The sequence below is a fragment of the Oncorhynchus mykiss genome, chromosome 27 (genome assembly GCF_013265735.2).
Source record: "Oncorhynchus mykiss isolate Arlee chromosome 27, USDA_OmykA_1.1, whole genome shotgun sequence".
NCBI classification, from domain to species: domain Eukaryota; kingdom Metazoa; phylum Chordata; class Actinopteri; order Salmoniformes; family Salmonidae; genus Oncorhynchus; species Oncorhynchus mykiss.
The window spans coordinates 37,035,661-37,061,201 of NC_048591.1; the positions used below are offsets into that span (position 1 = coordinate 37,035,661).

Below are 25,541 nucleotides of genomic sequence, written 5' to 3' on the forward strand. Positions count from 1 at the left end.
CAACCGCCTCTGTCTCTATTGCGGTTCTGCTGGTCATTTTGTCACTTCATGTCCAGTAAAAGCCAGAGCTCATCAGTAAGCGGAGGGCTACTGGTGAGCGCTACTACTCCTGTCTCTCCTTCAAGATCCTGCACTACCTTGTCGGTCCATCTACGCTGGACCGGTTCGTCAGCTTCCTGCAGTGCCTTAATAGACTCTGGGGCGGAGGGCTGTTTTATGGACGAGACCTGGGCTCGGGAACATGACATTCCTCTCAGACAGTTAAGGGAGTCCACGGCCTTGTTCGCCCTGGATGGTAGTCCTCTCCCCAGGATTCAGCGTGAGACGCTACCTTTAACCCTCACTGTTTCTGGTAATCATAGCGAAACCATTTCTTTTTTAATTTTTCGTTCACCTTTTACACCTGTTGTTTTGGGCCATCCCTGGCTAGTTTGTCATAATCCTTCCATTAATTGGTCTAGTAATTCTATCCTCTCCTGGAACGTCTCTTGTCATGTGAAATGTTTAATGTCTGCTATCCCTCCTGTTTCCTCTGTCTCTTCTTCACAGGAGGAGCCTGGTGATTTGACAGGGGTGCCAGAGGAATATCACGATCTGCGCACGGTGTTCAGTCGGTCCAGGGCCACCTCTCTTCCTCCACACCGGTCGTATGATTGTAGTATTGATCTCCTTCCGGGAACCACTCCCCCCCGGGGTAGACTATACTCTCTGTCGGCTCCCGAACGTAAGGCTCTCGAAGATTATTTGTCTGTAGCTCTTGCCGCTGGTACCATAGTCCCCTCCTCCTCTCCCGCCGGAGCGGGGTTTTTTTTTTGTTAAGAAGAAGGACGGGTCCCTGCGCCCCTGCATAGATTATCGAGGGCTGAATGACATAACAGTGAAGAATCGTTATCCGCTTCCTCTTATGTCTTCAGCCTTCGAGATCCTGCAGGGAGCCAGGTTTTTCACTAAGTTGTACCTTCGTAACGCTTACCATCTCGTGCGCATCAGGGAGGGGGACGAGTGGAAGACGGCGTTTAACACTCCGTTAGGGCACTTTGAATACCGGGTTCTTCCTTTCGGCCTCGCTAACGCTCCAGCTGTCTTTCAGGCATTAGTCAATGATGTCCTGAGAGACATGCTGAACATCTTTGTTTTCGTTTACCTTGACGATATCCTGATTTTTTCACCGTCACTCCAGATTCATGTTCAGCACGTTCGACGTGTCCTCCAGCGCCTTTTAGAGAATTGTCTTTTTGTGAAGGCTGAGAAGTGCTCTTTTCATGCCTCCTCCGTCACATTTCTCGGTTCTGTTATTTCCGCTGAAGGCATTAAGATGGATCCCGCTAAGGTCCAAGCTGTCATTGATTGGCCCGTCCCTAGGTCACGCGTCGAGCTGCAGCGCTTTCTCGGCTTCGCGAACTTCTATCGTCGTTTCATCCGTAATTTCGGTCAGGTGGCAGCCCCTCTCACAGCCCTTACTTCTGTCAAGACGTGCTTTAAGTGGTCCGTTTCCGCCCAGGGAGCTTTTGATCTCCTCAAGAATCGTTTTACATCCGCACCTATCCTTGTTACACCTGACGTCACTAGACAGTTCGTTGTCGAGGTTGACGCGTCAGAGGTGGGCGTGGGAGCCATTCTTTCTCAGCGCTCCCTCTCTGACGACAAGGTCCACCCTTGCGCGTATTTTTCTCATCGCCTGTCGCCGTCGGAACGTAACTATGATGTGGGAAACCGCGAACTGCTCGCCATCCGCTTAGCCCTAGGCGAATGGCGACAGTGGTTGGAGGGGGCGACCGTTCCTTTTGTCGTTTGGACTGACCATAGGAACCTTCTTTTCGTTCCCGTTCCTACTCGTCTGGCCGTTCTTCAGTGGGCTCACTCTGCCAAGTTAGCCGGCCACCCTGGCGTTCGGGGTACGCTTGCTTCCATTCGCCAGCGTTTTTGGTGGCCCACCCGGGAGCATGACACGCGTCGCTTCGTGGCTGCTTGTTCGGTCTGCGCGCAGACTAAGTCCGGTAGCTCCCCTCCTGCCGGCCGTCTCAGGCCGCTTCCCATTCCCTCTCGACCGTGGTCTCACATCGCCTTAGATTTTGTCACCGGACTGCCTTCGTCAGCGGGGAAGACTGTTATTCTTACGGTTGTCGACAGGTTCTCTAAGGCGGCTCATTTTATTCCCCTTGCTAAGCTTCCTTCTGCTAAAGAGACGGCACAAATCATCATCGAGAATGTTTTCAGAATTCATGGCCTTCCGTCAGACGTCGTTTCGGACAGAGGTCCGCAATTCACGTCTCAATTTTGGAGGGAGTTTTGCCGTTTGATTGGGGCTTCCGTCAGTCTCTCTTCCGGCTTTCACCCCCAGTCTAACGGTCAAGCAGAACGGGCCAATCAGACTATTGGTCGCATCTTACGCAGTCTTTCTTTTCGCAACCCTGCGTCTTGGTCAGAACAGCTCCCCTGGGCAGAATACGCCCACAACTCGCTTCCTTCGTCTGCGACCGGGCTATCTCCTTTTCAGAGTAGCCTCGGGTACCAGCCTCCGCTGTTCTCATCTCAGTTCGCCGAGTCCAGCGTCCCCTCCGCTCAGGCTTTTGTCCAACGTTGCGAGCGCACCTGGAAGAGGGTCAGGTCTGCACTTTGCCGTTATAGGGCGCAGACTGTGAGGGCTGCTAATAAGCGTAGAACTAAGAGTCCTAGATATTGTCGCGGTCAGAGAGTTTGGCTCTCCACTCAGAACCTTCCCCTTAAGACGGCTTCTCGCAAGTTGACCCCGCGGTTCATTGGTCCGTTCCGTATTTCTCAGGTCATTAATCCTGTCGCAGTTCGACTTCTTCTTCCGTGATACCTTCGTCGCGTCCACCCGGTCTTCCATGTCTCCTGTATCAAGCCCGTTCTTCGCGCCCCCGCTCGTCTTCCCCCCCCCCCCCATCCTTGTCGAGGGCGCACCCATCTACAGGGTCCGTAGGATTTTGGACATGCGTCCTCGGGGCCGTGGTCATCAGTACCTAGTAGATTGGGAGGGGTACGGTCCTGAGGAGAGGAGTTGGGTTCCCTCTCGGGACGTGCTGGACCGTGCGCTGATCGAGGATTTCCTCCGTTGCCGCCAGGTTTCCTCCTCGAGTGCGCCAGGAGGCGCTCGGTGAGTGGGGGGGTACTGTCATGTATTGTCATGTTGTGTCTTGTTTCTGTCCTTTCTCTTCACCCTGTCTCCCCCTGCTGGTCGTTTTAGGTTACCTTTTCTTCCCCTCTTTCCCCCAGCTGTTCCTTGTCTCCTCCTAACTACCTCGTCACCCCTTTTCCCACCTGTTCCCTTTTTCCCTCTGATTAGTCCTCTATATCTCTCTCTGTTTTTGTTCCTGTCCTTGTCGGATTCTTGTTTGTGTTGTTCATGCCTGAACCAGACTATCGTCATGTTTGCTGCAACCTTGTCCTGTCCTGTCGGAACCTGCCGGTCCATCTGAGCCTACGTTTGTTTTCTTATTAAAGAAGCTCTGTTTACGTTAATTCGCTTTTGGGTCCTCATTCACGCGCCGTAACAGAATGGGCCAAAATACCAGCAACAGTGTGTGAAAACCTTGAAGACTTACAGAAAACGTTAGACCTCTGTCATTGCCAACAAAGGGTATATAACAAAGTATTGAGATAAACTTTTGTTATTGACCAAATACTTATTTTCCACCATAATTTGCAAATAAATTCATTAAAAATCCTACAATGAGATTTTCTGGTTTGATTTTGTCTGTCATAGTTGAAGTGTACCTATGATGAAAATTACAGGCCTCTCTCATCTTTTTAAGTGGGAGAACTTGCACAATTGGTGGCTGACTAAATACTTTTTTGCCCCACTGTATGTGTTCTGGAGAGCCCATCTGTCAGGTGTGTGTGTGTGTGTGTGTGTGTGTGTGTGTGTGTGTGTGTGTGTGTGTGTGTGTGTGTGTGTGTGTGTGTGTGTGTGTGTGTGTGTGTGTGAGAGAGACCCAATGAGGCAGCAAAATGCAGCAGGTTAATCCCCTGTCAGCTCCAGCAGAACAGATGTGGGGATTAATGTCCGAGAGAATGAGAGGGAGAGCAAGGGCACATCTGGTGTCAGTTCTATATTAAAAGTAAAACGTGTGTGTTTTTGTGTGCACTCTCTCTGTGTTTTAGTATGTTTGTTGGTATTAATGGGCAGAGGCAGTGTGTGTGACAGGCGTGTTTCGCGGGCGCTCGTGGCGTTTTTTTCATCTCCGTACCGGCTCGTCCCTCTTCACCCTCCTCATTCTCAATCGTCTGTCACTGCCGGCACCATCTCGCTATTCTTGTCGTTTAACATCACACTGTTCCTGTCGTTTGACAGAGCGTGTCTCCATCACGCGTTTCTTGTTGTTTAACAGTGATGATGCGTGCGGTTTGCCGGGCGGAGGGCAGCGCTAGGCAGCGGCTGAGGGAGGAGGTAGGTACACAAACACACACACAAACACACACACAAACATGATAAAAGTCTAAAACTTGCTGATCTTGTTTACACACAATCTCTTTCTATATCTCTCTCTCTCCTTATTTCTATATAAATATCTGCTTCTTCTTCTCTTTCTCCTTATTTCTATATAAATATCTGCTTCTTCTCTCTCTCCTTATTTCTATATAAATATCTGCTTCTTCTCTCTCTCCTTATTTCTATATAAATATCTGCTTCTTCTCTCTCTCCTTATTTCTATATAAATATCTGCTTCTTCTTCTCTTTCTCCTTATTTCTCTATAAATATCTGCTTCTTCTTCTCTCTCTTTCCCCTTATGTTTCTCTTCATTTCAGTCTTTCTGAAGGTATCTGATTTGATTGGTTTCGTGTGTCAGTAACTACTGTTAAAGGGCATTTTGAGTATTCAGTCTTTATCATTTCAGACAGTTCTGTCTCTTTGTCAGGAGCTATGTAGATAAGATACCTGACGTGAAATCTCTCTGTATGAGTGTGAACGTTTGTGTGTTATCTCTGTATGAGTGTGGACGTTCGTGTGTTATCTCTGTATGAGTGTGGACGTTTGTGTGTTATCTCTGAATGAGTGTGGACGTTTGTGTGTTATCTCTGTATGAGTGTGGACGTTTGTGTGTTATCTCTGTATGAGTGTGGACGTTTGTGTGTTATCTCTGAATGAGTGTGGACGTTTGTGTGTTCTCTGAATGAGTGTGGACGTTTGTGTGTTATCTCTGAATGAGTGTGGACGTTTGTGTGTTATCTCTGAATGAGTGTGGACGTTTGTGTGTTATCTCTGAATGAGTGTGGACGTTTGTGTGTTATCTCTGAATGAGTGTGGACGTTTGTGTGTTATCTCTGAATGAGTGTGGACGTTTGTGTGTTATCTCTGAATGAGTGTGGACGTTTGTGTGGCATCTTATTCACACATAGTTGATTGACAGGCTCTACGGCACTGGCTTGTGTTTGCTGAAGGAAACATCCGCCACCTCAAGCTTCTCTATCAGTTGGTACTGAAAGATGTTTAATTCAATTCAATTCAAAGGGCTTTACATTTTTCTCATTCTGAGGGTTTATTTCCTTTCAATTTAACCGTTTCAGACTACGACACACACACACACACACACACACACACACACACACACACACACACACACACACACACACACACACACACACACACACACACTTACACACATAATATGGCACATCAACACACATACACACACACACATACACACACTATGGCACAACAACATTGAGACACACACACATTATAGCACATCAACACACACTACGGCACACCAACACTAATACACACACATACAGTACACACTTTTGCGTTACATCAGTGCTGCTCTCAAATGAGCTGCTCTGGTCAGTGTGTGTGTGTGTGTGTGTCTGTAAGGGTTATCCCCCTCATCATTATTACTTCTGAGCCTCAGTGTGGCCCAGATGGGCTACAATAAACCCCTCTAACCTGTGTGTGTGTGTGTGCGTGTGCGTGTGCGTGTGTGTGTGCGTGTGTGCTTGCGTGCAGCACAGTGTGGCCCAGAAACATTAGCCATAATATTATGATGCAGAGGGCAGGAATACTGCTGGGAGAGGAAGGAACAGTGGGGGAGAGGGATGTGGGGGGCTTAGACAGCAGGGGGGCAGATGAACATAGAGGCAAAGCGAGAGAGAAAGTGAGAGAGATATTGGGACACAGGGAAAGCAGGAGAGATAACCCCTTGTATCACTCTCCCTCCTCTTTTCTGCCTCCTCTCTCTACCCCCTCTCTTCCCCCTCTCCCCCCATCTTTCCCTCCTCTCTCTGCCCCTCATTCCCTCCCCCCTCTTCCCCTCCTTCCCGCCTCTCTCTACCCCCTCTCTTCCCCCTCTTCCCCCCCATCTTTCCCTCCTCTCTCTGCCCCTCAATTCCCTCCCCCTCTTCCACTCCTTCCCTCCTCTCTCTACCCCCTCTTTCCCCCCTCTATCTACCCCCTCTTTTCCCCCTCTATCTACCCCCTCTTTTCCTACTTTCTCTCCCCCTCTCTCCCTGCTCTTTCCCTTCCCCTTCTTTGCTTTTTCTCTCCCCCCCTCTTTCCCTCCCCCTTTCCCTTTTTCTCTCCCCCTCTCTCTCCCCCCTCTTTCCCTCCTCTCTCTAACCCCTCTTTCACCCCTCTCTCTACCCCCTCTTTCTCTCCCCTTCTTTTCCTCCTCTCGTTGCCCCGTCTCTCCCACCTCTTTACCTTCTCTGTCTCCTGTACCTGGTGGCGTTGGAGCTTTACTGCGTTGGACAAATCTGTTGCATTATTTACCTCTAATATCTCTCTCTGTAACTGTCAGTTCCTCAAGCCATTCATTATTACCAATACACACCTACAGTTACACTACAGGAGACAACATGGTTATCTACAGTTATACTACAACATGGTTATCTACAGTTATATTACAACATGGTTATCTACAGTTACACTACAACATATTTATCTACAGTTATACTACAACATGGTTATCTACAGTTATACTACAACATGGTTATCTACAGTTACACTACAACATGGTAATCTACAGTTATACTACAACATGGTTATCAACAGTTACACTACAACATATTTATCTACAGTTATACTACAACATGGTTATCTACAGTTATACTACAACATGGTTATCTACAGTTACACTACAACATGGTTATCTACAGTTATACTACAACATGGTTATCTACAGTTATACTACAACATGGTTATCTACAGTTACACTACAACATGGTTATCTACAGTTACACTACAACATGGTTATCTACAGTTACACTACAACATGGTTATCTACAGTTATACTACAACATGGTTATCTACAGTTATACTACAACATGGTTATCTACAGTTATACTACAACATGGTTATCTACAGTTACACTACAACATGGTAATCTACAGTTTTACTACAACATGGTTATCTACAGTTATACTACAACATGGTTATCTACAGTTACACTACAACATGGTTATCTACAGTTATACTACAACATGGTTATCTACAGTTACACTACAACATATTTATCTACAGTTATACTACAACATGGTTATCTACAGTTACACTACAACATGGTTATCTACAGTTATACTACAACATGGTTATCTACAGTTACACTACAACATGGTTATCTACAGTTACACTACAACATGGTTATCTACAGTTATACTACAACATGGTTATCTACAGTTATATTACAGTAAACAACATGGTTATCTACAGTTACACTACAACATGGTTATCTACAGTTATATTACAACATGGTTATCTACAGTTATACTACAGTAAACAACATGGTTATCTACAGTTATATTACAACATGGTTATCTACAGTTATACTACAGTAAACAACATGGTTATCTACAGTTATACTACAACATGGTTATCTACAGTTATACTACAGTAAACAACATGGTTATCTACAGTTATACTACAACATGGTTATCTACAGTTATACTACAACATGGTTATCTACAGTTATACTACAACATGGTTATCTACAGTTACACTACAACATGGTTATCTACAGTTATACTACAACATATTTATCTACAGTTATACTACAACATGGTTATCTACAGTTACACTACAACATGGTTATCTACAGTTATACTACAACATGGTTATCTACAGTAATACTACAACATGGTTATCTACAGTTACACTACAACATGGTTATCTACAGTTACACTACAACATGGTTATCTACAGTTATACTACAACATGGTTATCTACAGTTATACTACAACATGGTTATCTACAGTAATACTACAACATGGTTATCTACAGTTACACTACAACATGGTTATCTACAGTTACACTACAACATGGTTATCTACAGTTATACTACAACATGGTTATCTACAGTTATACTACAACATGGTTATCTACAGTAATACTACAACATGGTTATCTACAGTTACACTACAACATGGTTATCTACAGTTACACTACAACATGGTTATCTACAGTTACACTACAACATGGTTATCTACAGTTACACTACAACATGGTTATCTACAGTTATACTACAACATGGTTATCTACAGTTATACTACAACATATTTATCTACAGTTATACTACAACATGGTTATCTACAGTTACACTACAACATGGTTATCTACAGTTACACTACAACATGGTTATCTACAGTTATACTACAACATGGTTATCTACAGTTACACTACAACATGGTTATCTACAGTTATACTACAACATGGTTATCTACAGTTACACTACAACAAATTTATCTACAGTTATACTACAACATGGTTATCTACAGTTATACTACAACATGGTTATCTACAGTTATACTACAACATGGTTATCTACAGTTATACTACAGTAAACAACATGGTTATCTACAGTTATACTACAGTAAACAACATGGTTATCTACAGTTACACTACAACATGGTTATCTACAGTAATACTACAACATGGTTATCTACAGTTATACTACAACATGGTTATCTACAGTTATACTACAGTAAACAACATGGTTATCTACAGTTATACTACAGTAAACAACATGGTTATCTACAGTTACACTACAACATGGTTATCTACAGTAATACTACAACATGGTTATCTACAGTTATACTACAACATGGTTATCTACAGTTATACTGCAACATATTTATCTACAGTTATACTACAACATATTTATCTACAGTTATACTACAACATGGTTATCTACAGTTATACTACAACATGGTTATCTACAGTTATACTACAACATGGTTATCTACAGTTATACTACAACGTGGTTATCTACAGTTATACTACAACATGGTTATCTACAGTTATACTACAACATGGTTATCTACAGTTACACTACAGTAAACAACATGGTTATCTACAGTTATATTACAACATGGTTATCTACAGTTACACTACAACATGGTTATCTACAGTTACACTACAACATGGTTATCTACAGTTATACTACAACATGGTTATCTACAGTTATACTACAACATGGTTATCAACAGTTATACTACAACATGGTTATCTACAGTAATACTACAACATGGTTATCTACAGTTATACTACAACATGGTTATCTACAGTTATACTACAACATGGTTATCTACAGTTACACTACAACATGGTTATCTACAGTTACACTACAACATGGTTATCTACAGTTATACTACAACATGGTTATCTACAGTTATACTACAACATGGTTATCAACAGTTATACTACAACATGGTTATCTACAGTAATACTACAACATGGTTATCTACAGTAATACTACAACATGGTTATCTACAGTTATACTACAACATGGTTATCTACAGTTATACTACAACATGGTTATCTACAGTTATACTACAACATATTTATCTACAGTTATACTACAACATGGTTATCTACAGTTATATTACAACATGGTTATCTACAGTTATACTACAACATATTTATCTACAGTTATACTACAACATGGTTATCTACAGTTATACTACAACATGGTTATCTACAGTTACACTACAGTAAACAACATGGTTATCTACAGTTATATTACAACATGGTTATCTACAGTTACACTACAACATGGTTATCTACAGTTACACTACAACATGGTTATCTACAGTTATACTACAACATATTTATCTACAGTTATACTACAGTAAACAACATGGTTATCTACAGTTATACTACAACATGGTTATCTACAGTTATACTACAACATGGTTATCTACAGTTATACTACAACATGGTTATCTACAGTTATACTACAACATGGTTATCTACAGTTACACTACAACATGGTTATCTACAGTTATACTACAACATGGTTATCTACAGTTACACTACAACATGGTTATCTACAGTTACACTACAACATGGTTATCTACAGTTACACTACAACATGGTTATCTACAGTTACACTACAACATGGTTATCTACAGTTATACTACAACATGGTTATCTACAGTTATACTACAACATGGTTATCTACAGTTACACTACAACATGGTTATCTACAGTTATACTACAACATGGTTATCTACAGTTATACTACAACATGGTTATCTACAGTTACACTACAACATGGTTATCTACAGTTATACTACAACATGGTTATCTACAGTTACACTACAACATGGTTATCTACAGTTACACTACAACATGGTTATCTACAGTTACACTACAACATGGTTATCTACAGTTATACTACAACATGGTTATCTACAGTTATACTACAACATGGTTATCTACAGTTATACTACAACATATGTATCTACAGTTATACTACAACATATTTATCTACAGTTATACAACAACATATTTATCTACAGTTATACTACAACATGGTTATCTACAGTTATACTACAACATGGTTATCTACAGTTATACTACAGTAAACAACATGGTTATCTACAGTTATATTACAACGTGGTTATCTACAGTTATACTACAACATATTTATCTACAGTTACACTACAACATGGTTATCTACAGTTATACTACAACATGGTTATCTACAGTTACACTACAACATGGTTATCTACAGTTATACTACAACATGGTTATCTACAGTTACACTACAACATGGTTATCTACAGTTACACTACAACATGGTTATCTACAGTTACACTACAACATGGTTATCTACAGTTATACTACAACATGGTTATCTACAGTTATACTACAACATGGTTATCTACAGTTATACTACAGTAAACAACATGGTTATCTACAGTTACACTACAACATGGTTATCTACAGTTATACTACAACATATTTATCTACAGTTATACTACAACATGGTTATCTACAGTTATACTACAACATGGTTATCTACAGTTATACTACAACATGGTTATCTACAGTTACACTACAACATATTTATCAACAGTTACACTACAACATGGTTATCTACAGTTACACTACAACATGGTTACCTACAGTTACACTACAACATGGTTATCTACAGTTACACTACAACATGGTTACCTACAGTTGCACTACAACATGGTTACCTACAGTTACACTACAACATGGTTATCTACAGTTACACTACAACATGGTTATCTACAGTTATACTACAACATGGTTATCTACAGTTATACTACAACATGGTTATCTACAGTTACACTACAACATATTTATCTACAGTTATACTACAACATGGTTACCTACAGTTATACTACAACATGGTTATCTACAGTTATACTACAACATGGTTATCTACAGTTATACTACAACATGGTTATCTACAGTTATACTACAACATGGTTATCTACAGTTATACTACAACATGGTTATCTACAGTTACACTACATTAAACAACATATTTATCTACAGTTATACTACAACATGGTTATCTACAGTTATACTACAACATGGTTATCTACAGTTATACTACAACATGGTTATCTACAGTTATACTACAACATGGTTATCTACAGTTATACTACAGTAAACAACATGGTTATCTACAGTTACACTACAACATATTTATCTACAGTTATACTACAACATGGTTATCTACAGTTATACTACAACATGGTTATCTACAGTTATACTACAACATGGTTATCTACAGTTACACTACATTAAACAACATGGTTATCTACAGTTACACTACAACATGGTTATCTACAGTTACACTACAACATGGTTATCTACAGTTATACTACAACATGGTTATCTACAGTTATACTACAACATGGTTATCTACAGTTACACTACAACATATTTATCTACAGTTACACTACAACATGGTTGTCTACAGTTATACTACAACATGGTTATCTACAGTTATACTACAACATGGTTATCTACAGTTACACTACAACATATTTATCTACAGTTATACTACAACATATTTATCTACAGTTATACTACAACATGGTTATCTACAGTTATACTACAGTAAACAACATGGTTATCTACAGTTATACTACAACATGGTTATCTACAGTTACACTACAACATGGTTATCTACAGTTACACTACAACATATTTATCTACAGTTACACTACAACATGGTTATCTACAGTTATACTGCAACATGGTTATCTACAGTTATACTACAACATGGTTATCTACAGTTATACTACAACATGGTTATCTACAGTTATACTACAGTAAACAACATGGTTATCTACAGTTATACTACAACATGGTTATCTACAGTTATACTACAACATGGTTATCTACAGTTACACTACAACATATTTATCTACAGTTATACTACAACATGGTTATCTACAGTTACACTACAACATGGTTATCTACAGTTATACTACAACATGGTTATCTACAGTTATACTACAACATGTTTATCTACAGTTATACTACAACATGGTTATCTACAGTTATACTACAACATGGTTATCTACAGTTACACTACAACATATTTATCTACAGTTATACTACAACATGGTTATCTACAGTTACACTACAACATGGTTATCTACAGTTACACTACAACATTGTTATCTACAGTTATACTACAGTAGACAACATATTTATCTACAGTTATACTACAACATGGTTATCTACAGTTATACTACAACATGGTTATCTACAGTTATACTACAACATATTTATCTACAGTTATACTACAACATATTTGTCTACAGTTATACTACAACATGGTTATCTACAGTTATACTACAACATGGTTATCTACAGTTACACTACAACATGGTTATCTACAGTTATACTACAACATGGTTATCTACAGTTATACTACAGTAAACAACATGGTTATCTACAGTTACACTACAACATATTTATCTACAGTTATACTACAACATGGTTACCTACAGTTATACTACAACATGGTTATCTACAGTTATACTACAACATGGTTATCTACAGTTATACTACAACATGGTTATCTACAGTTATACTACAACATGGTTATCTACAGTTATACTACAACATGGTTATCTACAGTTATATTACAGTAAACAACATGGTTATCTACAGTTATACTACAACATTGTTATCTACAGTTATACTACAGTAGACAACATATTTATCTACAGTTATACTACAACATGGTTATCTACAGTTATACTACAACATGGTTATCTACAGTTATACTACAACATATTTATCTACAGTTATACTACAACATATTTGTCTACAGTTATACTACAACATGGTTATCTACAGTTATACTACAACATGGTTATCTACAGTTACACTACAACATGGTTATCTACAGTTATACTACAACATGGTTATCTACAGTTATACTACAGTAAACAACATGGTTATCTACAGTTACACTACAACATATTTATCTACAGTTATACTACAACATGGTTACCTACAGTTATACTACAACATGGTTATCTACAGTTATACTACAACATGGTTATCTACAGTTATACTACAACATGGTTATCTACAGTTATACTACAACATGGTTATCTACAGTTATACTACAACATGGTTATCTACAGTTATATTACAGTAAACAACATGGTTACCTACAGTTATACTACAACATGGTTATCTACAGTTACACTACAACATATTTATCTACAGTTATACTACAACATATTTATCTACAGTTATACTACAACATGGTTATCTACAGTTATACTACAACATGGTTATCTACAGTTATACTACAACATGGTTATCTACAGTTATACTACAACATGGTTATCTACAGTTATACTACAACATGGTTATCTACAGTTATACTACAACATGGTTATCTACAGTTATACTACAACATAGTTATCTACAGTTATACTACAACATATTTATCTACAGTTATACTACAACATATTTATATACAGTTATACTACAACATGGTTATCTACAGTTACACTACAGGAGACAACATGGTTATCTACAGTTATAGTACAGTAAACAACATGGTTATCTACAGTTACACTACAACATGGTTATCTACAGTTATACTTCAACATGGTTATCTACAGTTATATTACAGTAAACAACATATTTATCTACAGTTACACTACAACATATTTATCTACAGTTACACTACAACATGGTTGTCTACAGTTATACTACAACATGGTTATCTACAGTTATACTACAACGTGGTTATCTACAGTTATACTACAACATGGTTATCTACAGTTACACTACAACATATGTATCTACAGTTACACTACAACATGGTTATCTACAGTTATACTACAACATGGTTATCTACAGTTATACTACAACATGGTTATCTACAGTTATACTACAGTAAACAACATGGTTATCTACAGTTACACTACAACATGGTTATCTACAGTTACACTACAACATGGTTATCTACAGTTATACTACAACATGGTTATCTACAGTTATACTACAACATGGTTATCTACAGTTACACTACAACATATTTATCTACAGTTACACTACAACATGGTTGTCTACAGTTATACTACAACATGGTTATCTACAGTTATACTACAACATGGTTATCTACAGTTACACTACAACATATTTATCTACAGTTACACTACAACATGGTTATCTACAGTTACACTACAACATGGTTATCTACAGTTATACTACAACATGGTTATCTACAGTTATACTACAACATGTTTATCTACAGTTATACTACAGTAAACAACATGGTTATCTACAGTTATACTACAACATGGTTATCTACAGTTACACTACAACATGGTTATCTACAGTTATACTACAACATGGTTATCTACAGTTATACTACAACATGGTTATCTACAGTTATACTACAACATATTTATCTACAGTTATACTACAACATGGTTATCTACAGTTACACTACAACATATTTATCTACAGTTACACTACAACATGGTTATCTACAGTTACACTACAACATGGTTGTCTACAGTTATACTACAACATGGTTATCTACAGTTATACTACAACATGGTTATCTACAGTTACACTACAACATATTTATCTACAGTTATACTACAACATATTTATCTACAGTTATACTACAACATGGTTATCTACAGTTATACTACAGTAAACAACATGGTTATCTACAGTTATACTACAACATGGTTATCTACAGTTACACTACAACATATTTATCTACAGTTACACTACAACATGGTTATCTACAGTTATACTACAGTAAACAACATGGTTATCTACAGTTACACTACAACATGGTTATCTACAGTTACACTACAACATGGTTATCTACAGTTATACTACAACATGGTTATCTACAGTTATACTACAACATGGTTATCTACAGTTACACTACAACATATTTATCTACAGTTACACTACAACATGGTTGTCTACAGTTATACTACAACATGGTTATCTACAGTTATACTACAACATGGTTATCTACAGTTACACTACAACATATTTATCTACAGTTATACTACAACATATTTATCTACAGTTATACTACAACATGGTTATCTACAGTTATACTACAGTAAACAACATGGTTATCTACAGTTATACTACAACATGGTTATCTACAGTTACACTACAACATGGTTATCTACAGTTACACTACAACATATTTATCTACAGTTACACTACAACATGGTTATCTACAGTTATACTGCAACATGGTTATCTACAGTTATACTACAACATGGTTATCTACAGTTATACTACAACATGGTTATCTACAGTTACACTACAACATGGTTATCTACAGTTATACTACAACATGGTTATCTACAGTTATACTACAACATGTTTATCTACAGTTATACTACAACATGGTTATCTACAGTTATACTACAACATGGTTATCTACAGTTACACTACAACATATTTATCTACAGTTATACTACAACATGGTTATCTACAGTTATACTACAGTAAACAACATGGTTATCTACAGTTATACTACAACATGGTTATCTACAGTTACACTACAACATGGTTATCTACAGTTATACTACAACATGGTTATCTACAGTTATACTACAACATGGTTATCTACAGTTATACTACAACATATTTATCTACAGTTATACTACAACATGGTTATCTACAGTTACACTACAACATATTTATCTACAGTTACACTACAACATGGTTATCTACAGTTACACTACAACATGGTTGTCTACAGTTATACTACAACATGGTTATCTACAGTTATACTACAACATGGTTATCTACAGTTACACTACAACATATTTATCTACAGTTATACTACAACATATTTATCTACAGTTATACTACAACATGGTTATCTACAGTTATACTACAGTAAACAACATGGTTATCTACAGTTATACTACAACATGGTTATCTACAGTTACACTACAACATATTTATCTACAGTTACACTACAACATGGTTATCTACAGTTATACTACAGTAAACAACATGGTTATCTACAGTTACACTACAACATGGTTATCTACAGTTACACTACAACATGGTTATCTACAGTTATACTACAACATGGTTATCTACAGTTATACTACAACATGGTTATCTACAGTTACACTACAACATATTTATCTACAGTTACACTACAACATGGTTGTCTACAGTTATACTACAACATGGTTATCTACAGTTATACTACAACATGGTTATCTACAGTTACACTACAACATATTTATCTACAGTTATACTACAACATATTTATCTACAGTTATACTACAACATGGTTATCTACAGTTATACTACAGTAAACAACATGGTTATCTACAGTTATACTACAACATGGTTATCTACAGTTACACTACAACATGGTTATCTACAGTTACACTACAACATATTTATCTACAGTTACACTACAACATGGTTATCTACAGTTATACTGCAACATGGTTATCTACAGTTATACTACAACATGGTTATCTACAGTTATACTACAACATGGTTATCTACAGTTACACTACAACATGGTTATCTACAGTTATACTACAACATGGTTATCTACAGTTATACTACAACATGTTTATCTACAGTTATACTACAACATGGTTATCTACAGTTATACTACAACATGGTTATCTACAGTTACACTACAACATATTTATCTACAGTTATACTACAACATGGTTATCTACAGTTATACTACAGTAAACAACATGGTTATCTACAGTTATACTACAACATATTTATCTACAGTTATACTACAACATGGTTATCTACAGTTACACTACAACATGGTTATCTACAGTTATACTACAACATGGTTATCTACAGTTATACTACAACATGTTTATCTACAGTTATACTACAACATGGTTATCTACAGTTATACTACAACATGGTTATCTACAGTTACACTACAACATATTTATCTACAGTTATACTACAACATGGTTATCTACAGTTACACTACAACATGGTTATCTACAGTTATACTACAGTAGACAACATATTTATCTACAGTTACACTACAACATTATTATCTACAGTTACACTACAACATATTTATCTACAGTTATACTACAGTAAACAACATGGTTATCTACAGTTATACTACAACATGGTTATCTACAGTTATACTACAACATATTTATCTACAGTTATACTACAACATGGTTATCTACAGTTACACTACAACATGGTTATCTACAGTTACACTACAACATGGTTATCTACAGTTGCACTACAACATGGTTATCTACAGTTATACTACAACATGGTTATCTACAGTTATACTACAACATGGTTATCTACAGTTATACTACAACATGGTTATCTACAGTTATACTACAACATGGTTATCTACAGTTATACTACAACATGGTTATCTACAGTTATACTACAGTAAACAACATGGTTATCTACAGTTATATTACAACGTGGTTATCTACAGTTATACTACAACATATTTATCTACAGTTACACTACAACATGGTTATCTACAGTTATACTACAACATGGTTATCTACAGTTACACTACAACATGGTTATCTACAGTTATACTACAACATGGTTATCTACAGTTATACTACAACATGGTTATCTACAGTTATACTACAACATGTTTATCTACAGTTATACTACAACATGGTTATCTACAGTTATACTACAACATGGTTATCTACAGTTACACTACAACATATTTATCTACAGTTATACTACAACATGGTTATCTACAGTTACACTACAACATGGTTATCTACAGTTACACTACAACATGGTTATCTACAGTTATACTACAGTAAACAACATATTTATCTACAGTTATACTACAACATGGTTATCTACAGTTATACTACAACATGGTTATCTACAGTTATACTACAACATATTTATCTACAGTTATACTACAACATATTTATCTACAGTTATACTACAACATGGTTATCTACAGTTATACTACAACATGGTTATCTACAGTTACACTACAACATGGTTATCTACAGTTATACTACAGTAAACAACATATTTATCTACAGTTATACTACAACATGGTTATCTACAGTTATACTACAACATGGTTATCTACAGTTATACTACAACATATTTATCTACAGTTATACTACAACATGTTTATCTACAGTTATACTACAACATGGTTATCTACAGTTATACTACAACATGGTTATCTACAGTTACACTACAACATATTTATCTACAGTTATACTACAACATGGTTATCTACAGTTATACTACAGTAAACAACATGGTTATCTACAGTTATACTACAACATATTTATCTACAGTTATACTACAACATGGTTATCTACAGTTACACTACAACATGGTTATCTACAGTTATACTACAACATGGTTATCTACAGTTATACTACAACATGTTTATCTACAGTTATACTACAACATGGTTATCTACAGTTATACTACAACATGGTTATCTACAGTTACACTACAACATATTTATCTACAGTTATACTACAACATGGTTATCTACAGTTACACTACAACATGGTTATCTACAGTTATACTACAGTAGACAACATATTTATCTACAGTTACACTACAACATTATTATCTACAGTTACACTACAACATATTTATCTACAGTTATACTACAGTAAACAACATGGTTATCTACAGTTATACTACAACATGGTTATCTACAGTTATACTACAACATATTTATCTACAGTTATACTACAACATGGTTATCTACAGTTACACTACAACATGGTTATCTACAGTTACACTACAACATGGTTATCTACAGTTGCACTACAACATGGTTATCTACAGTTATACTACAACATGGTTATCTACAGTTATACTACAACATGGTTATCTACAGTTATACTACAACATGGTTATCTACAGTTATACTACAACATGGTTATCTACAGTTATACTACAACATGGTTATCTACAGTTATACTACAGTAAACAACATGGTTATCTACAGTTATATTACAACGTGGTTATCTACAGTTATACTACAACATATTTATCTACAGTTACACTACAACATGGTTATCTACAGTTATACTACAACATGGTTATCTACAGTTACACTACAACATGGTTATCTACAGTTATACTACAACATGGTTATCTACAGTTATACTACAACATGTTTATCTACAGTTATACTACAACATGGTTATCTACAGTTATACTACAACATGGTTATCTACAGTTACACTACAACATATTTATCTACAGTTATACTACAACATGGTTATCTACAGTTACACTACAACATGGTTATCTACAGTTACACTACAACATGGTTATCTACAGTTATACTACAGTAAACAACATATTTATCTACAGTTATACTACAACATGGTTATCTACAGTTATACTACAACATGGTTATCTACAGTTATACTACAACATATTTATCTACAGTTATACTACAACATATTTATCTACAGTTATACTACAACATGGTTATCTACAGTTATACTACAACATGGTTATCTACAGTTACACTACAACATGGTTATCTACAGTTATACTACAGTAAACAACATATTTATCTACAGTTATACTACAACATGGTTATCTACAGTTATACTACAACATGGTTATCTACAGTTATACTACAACATATTTATCTACAGTTATACTACAACATATTTATCTACAGTTATACTACAACATGGTTATCTACAGTTATACTACAACATGGTTATCTACAGTTATACTACAACATGGTTATCTACAGTTATACTACAACATGGTTATCTACAGTTATACTACAGTAAACAACATGGTTATCGACAGTTATACTACAACATGGTTATCTGCAGTTATACTACAACATGGTTATCTACAGTTATACTACAACATGGTTATCTACAGTTATACTACAACATATTTATCTACAGTTATACTACAACATGGTTATCTACAGTTATACTACAACATGGTTATCTACAGTTATACTACAACATGGTTATCTACAGTTACACTACAACATGGTTATCTACAGTTATACTACAACATGGTTATCTACAGTAATACTACAACATGGTTATCTACAGTTATACTACAACATGGTTATCTACAGTTATACTACAACATATTTATCTACAGTTATACTACAACATGGTTATCTACAGTTATACTACAACATGGTTATCTACAGTTATACTACAACATGGTTATCTACAGTTATACTACAACATGGTTATCTACAGTAGTACTACAACATGGTTATCTACAGTTATACTACAACATATTTATCTACAGTTATACTACAACATGGTTATCTACAGTTATACTACAACATGGCTACCTACAGTTACACTACAACATGGTTATCTACAGTTACACTACAACATGGTTATCTACAGTTATACTACAACATGGTTATCTACAGTTATACTACAGCATGGTTATCTACTGTTATACTACAACATGGTTATCTACAGTTACACTACAACATGGTTATCTACAGTTACACTACAACATGGTTATCTACAGTTACACTACAGTAAACAACATGGTTATCTACAGTTATACTACAACATGGTTATCTACAGTTACACTACAACATATTTATCTACAGTTATACTACAGTAAACAACATGGTTATCTACAGTTACACTACAACATATTTATCTACAGTTATACTACAGTAAACAACATGGTTATCTACAGTTATACTACAACATGGTTATCTACAGTTATACTACAACATGGTTATCTACAGTTACACTACAACATGGTTATCTACAGTTATACTACAGTAAACAACATGGTTATCTACAGTTATACTACAGTAAACAAACAACATGGTTATCTACAGTTACACTACAACATATTTATCTACAGTTATACTACAGTAAACAACATGGTTATCTACAGTTACACTACAACATATTTATCTACAGTTATACTACAGTAAACAACATGGTTATCTACAGTTATACTACAACATGGTTATCTACAGTTATACTACAACATGGTTATCTACAGTTACACTACAACATGGTTATCTACAGTTATACTACAGTAAACAACATGGTTATCTACAGTTATACTACAGTAAACAAACAACATGGTTATCTACAGTTATACTACAACATGGTTATCTACAGTTATACTACAACATATTTATCTACAGTTATACTACAACATGGTTATCTACAGTTATACTACAACATGGTTATCTACAGTTATACTACAACATGGTTATCTACAGTTATACTACAACATGGTTATCTACAGTAGTACTACAACATGGTTATCTACAGTTATACTACAACATATTTATCTACAGTTATACTACAACATGGTTATCTACAGTTATACTACAACATGGCTACCTACAGTTACACTACAACATGGTTATCTACAGTTACACTACAACATGGTTATCTACAGTTATACTACAACATGGTTATCTACAGTTATACTACAACATGGTTATCTACTGTTATACTACAACATGGTTATCTACAGTTACACTACAACATGGTTATATACAGTTACACTACAACATGGTTATCTACAGTTACACTACAGTAAACAACATGGTTATCTACAGTTATACTACAACATGGTTATCTACAGTTACACTACAACATATTTATCTACAGTTATACTACAGTAAACAACATGGTTATCTACAGTTACACTACAACATATTTATCTACAGTTATACTACAGTAAACAACATGGTTATCTACAGTTATACTACAACATGGTTATCTACAGTTATACTACAACATGGTTATCTACAGTTACACTACAACATGGTTATCTACAGTTATACTACAGTAAACAACATGGTTATCTACAGTTATACTACAGTAAACAAACAACATGGTTATCTACAGTTACACTACAACATATTTATCTACAGTTACACTACAACATGGTTATCTAAAGTTATACTACAACATGGTTATCTACAGTTACACTACAACATGGTTATCTACAGTTACACTGCAACATGGTTACCTACAGTTACACTACAACATGGTTACCTACAGTTACACTACAACATGGTTATCTACAGTTACACTACAACATGGTTATCTACAGTTATACTACAGTAGACAACATATTTATCTACAGTTACACTACAACATTATTATCTACAGTTACACTACAACATATTTATCTACAGTTATACTACAGTAAACAACATGGTTATCTACAGTTATACTACAACATGGTTATCTACAGTTATACTACAACATATTTATCTACAGTTATACTACAACATGGTTATCTACAGTTATACTACAACATGGTTATCTACAGTTACACTACAACATGGTTATCTACAGTTATACTACAGTCAACAACATGGTTATCTACAGTTATACTACAACATGGTTATCTACAGTTACACTACAACATGGTTATCTACAGTTACACTACAACATGGTTATCTACAGTTACACTACAACATGGTTATCTACAGTTATACTACAACATGGTTATCTACAGTTATACTACAACATGGTTATCTACAGTTACACTACAACATGGTTATCTACAGTTACACTACAACATGGTTATCTACAGTTACAACACAACATGGATATCTACAGTTATACTACAACATGGTTATCTACAGTTACACTACAACATATTTATCTACAGTTATACTACAGTCAACAACATGGTTATCTACAGTTATACTACAACATGGTTATCTACAGTTACACTACAACATGGTTATCTACAGTTATACTACAACATGGTTATCTACAGTTATACTACAACATGGTTATCTACAGTTACACTACAACATGGTTATCTACAGTTACACTACAACATGGTTATCTACAGTTACAACACAACATGGTTATCTACAGTTATACTACAACATGGTTATCTACAGTTACACTACAACATATTTATCTACAGTTATACTACAGTAAACAACATGGTTATCTACAGTTATACTACAACATATTTATCTACAGTTATACTACAGTCAACAACATGGTTATCTACAGTTATACTACAACATGGTTATCTACAGTTACACTACAACATGGTTATCTACAGTTATACTACAACATATTTATCTACAGTTATACTACAGTAAACAACATGGTTATCTACAGTTATACTACAACATGGTTATCTACAGTTATACTACAACATGGTTATCTACAGTTATACTACAACATGGTTATCTACAGTTACACTACAACATGGTTATCTACAGTTACACTACAACATGGTTATCTACAGTTATACTACAACATATTTATCTACAGTTACACTACAACATATTTATCTACAGTTATACTACAACATGGTTATCTACAGTTATACTACAACATATTTATCTACAGTTATACTACAGTAAACAACATGGTTATCTACAGTTACACTACAACATGGTTATCTACAGTTACACTACAACATATTTATCTACAGTTATACTACAACATATTTATCTACAGTTATACTACAACATGGTTATATACAGTTATACTACAACATGGTTATCTACAGTTATACTACAACATGTTTATCTACAGTTATACTACAGTAAACAACATGGTTATCTACAGTTATACTACAACATGGTTATCTACAGTTACACTACAACATGGTTATCTACAGTTACACTACAACATGGTTATCTACAGTTATACTACAACATGGTTATCTACAGTTATACTACAACATGGTTATCTACAGTTATACTACAACATGGTTATCTACAGTTATACTACAGTAAACAACATGGTTATCTACAGTTATACTACAACATGGTTATCTACAGTTACACTACAACATGGTTATCTACATTTATACTACAACATGGTTATCTACAGTTACACTACAACATGGTTATCTACAGTTACACTACAACATGGTTATCTACAGTTACACTACAACATGGTTATCTACAGTTACACTACAACATATTTATCTACAGTTATACAACAACATATTTATCTACAGTTATACTACAACATGGTTATCTACAGTTATACTACAACATGGTTATCTACAGTTATACTACAACATGGTTATCTACAGTTATACTACAACATGGTTATCTACAGTTATACTACAACATGGTTATCTACAGTTATACTACAACATGGTTATCTACAGTTATACTACAACATGGTTATCTACAGTTATACTACAGTAAACAACATGGTTATCTACAGTTATACTACAACATGGTTATCTGCAGTTATACTACAACATGGTTATCTACAGTTACACTACAACATGGTTATCTACAGTTATACTACAACATGGTTATCTACAGTTATACTACAACATATTTATCTACAGTTATACTACAACATGGTTATCTACAGTTATACTACAACATGGTTATCTACAGTTGTACTACAACATGGTTATCTACAGTTATATTACAACATGGTTATCTACAGTTATACTACAGTAAACAACATGGTTATCTACAGTTATACTACAACATGGTTATCTACAGTTATACTACAACATGGTTATCTACAGTTATACTACAACATGGTTATCTACAGTTATACTACAACATGGTTATCTACAGTTATACTACAGTAAACAACATGGTTATCTACAGTTACACTACAACATGGTTATCTACAGTAAACAACATGGTTATCTACAGTTATACTACAACATGGTTATCTACAGTTATACTACAGTAAACAACATGGTTATCTACAGTTATACTACAGTAAACAACATGGTTACCTACAGTTATATTGCAGTAAACAACATGGTTATCTACAGTTATACTACAACATGGTTATCTACAGT

At 35.7% G+C, this 25,541-nt stretch overlaps 1 protein-coding gene across 1 annotated transcript in view; it reads left to right on the forward strand.

The window, feature by feature from the left end:
* LOC110536894 (cGMP-dependent 3',5'-cyclic phosphodiesterase-like) overlaps positions 1 to 25,541 on the forward strand; it is a 243,922-nt gene that overhangs the window by 4,500 nt on the left and 213,881 nt on the right. Inside the window, exon 3 of the mRNA XM_036964740.1 lies at positions 4,353 to 4,411. Within this exon, the coding sequence (XP_036820635.1) occupies positions 4,355 to 4,411 (57 nt within the window). The 5' untranslated portion in view covers positions 4,353 to 4,354. The remainder of the gene's footprint in view (positions 1 to 4,352; positions 4,412 to 25,541) is intronic.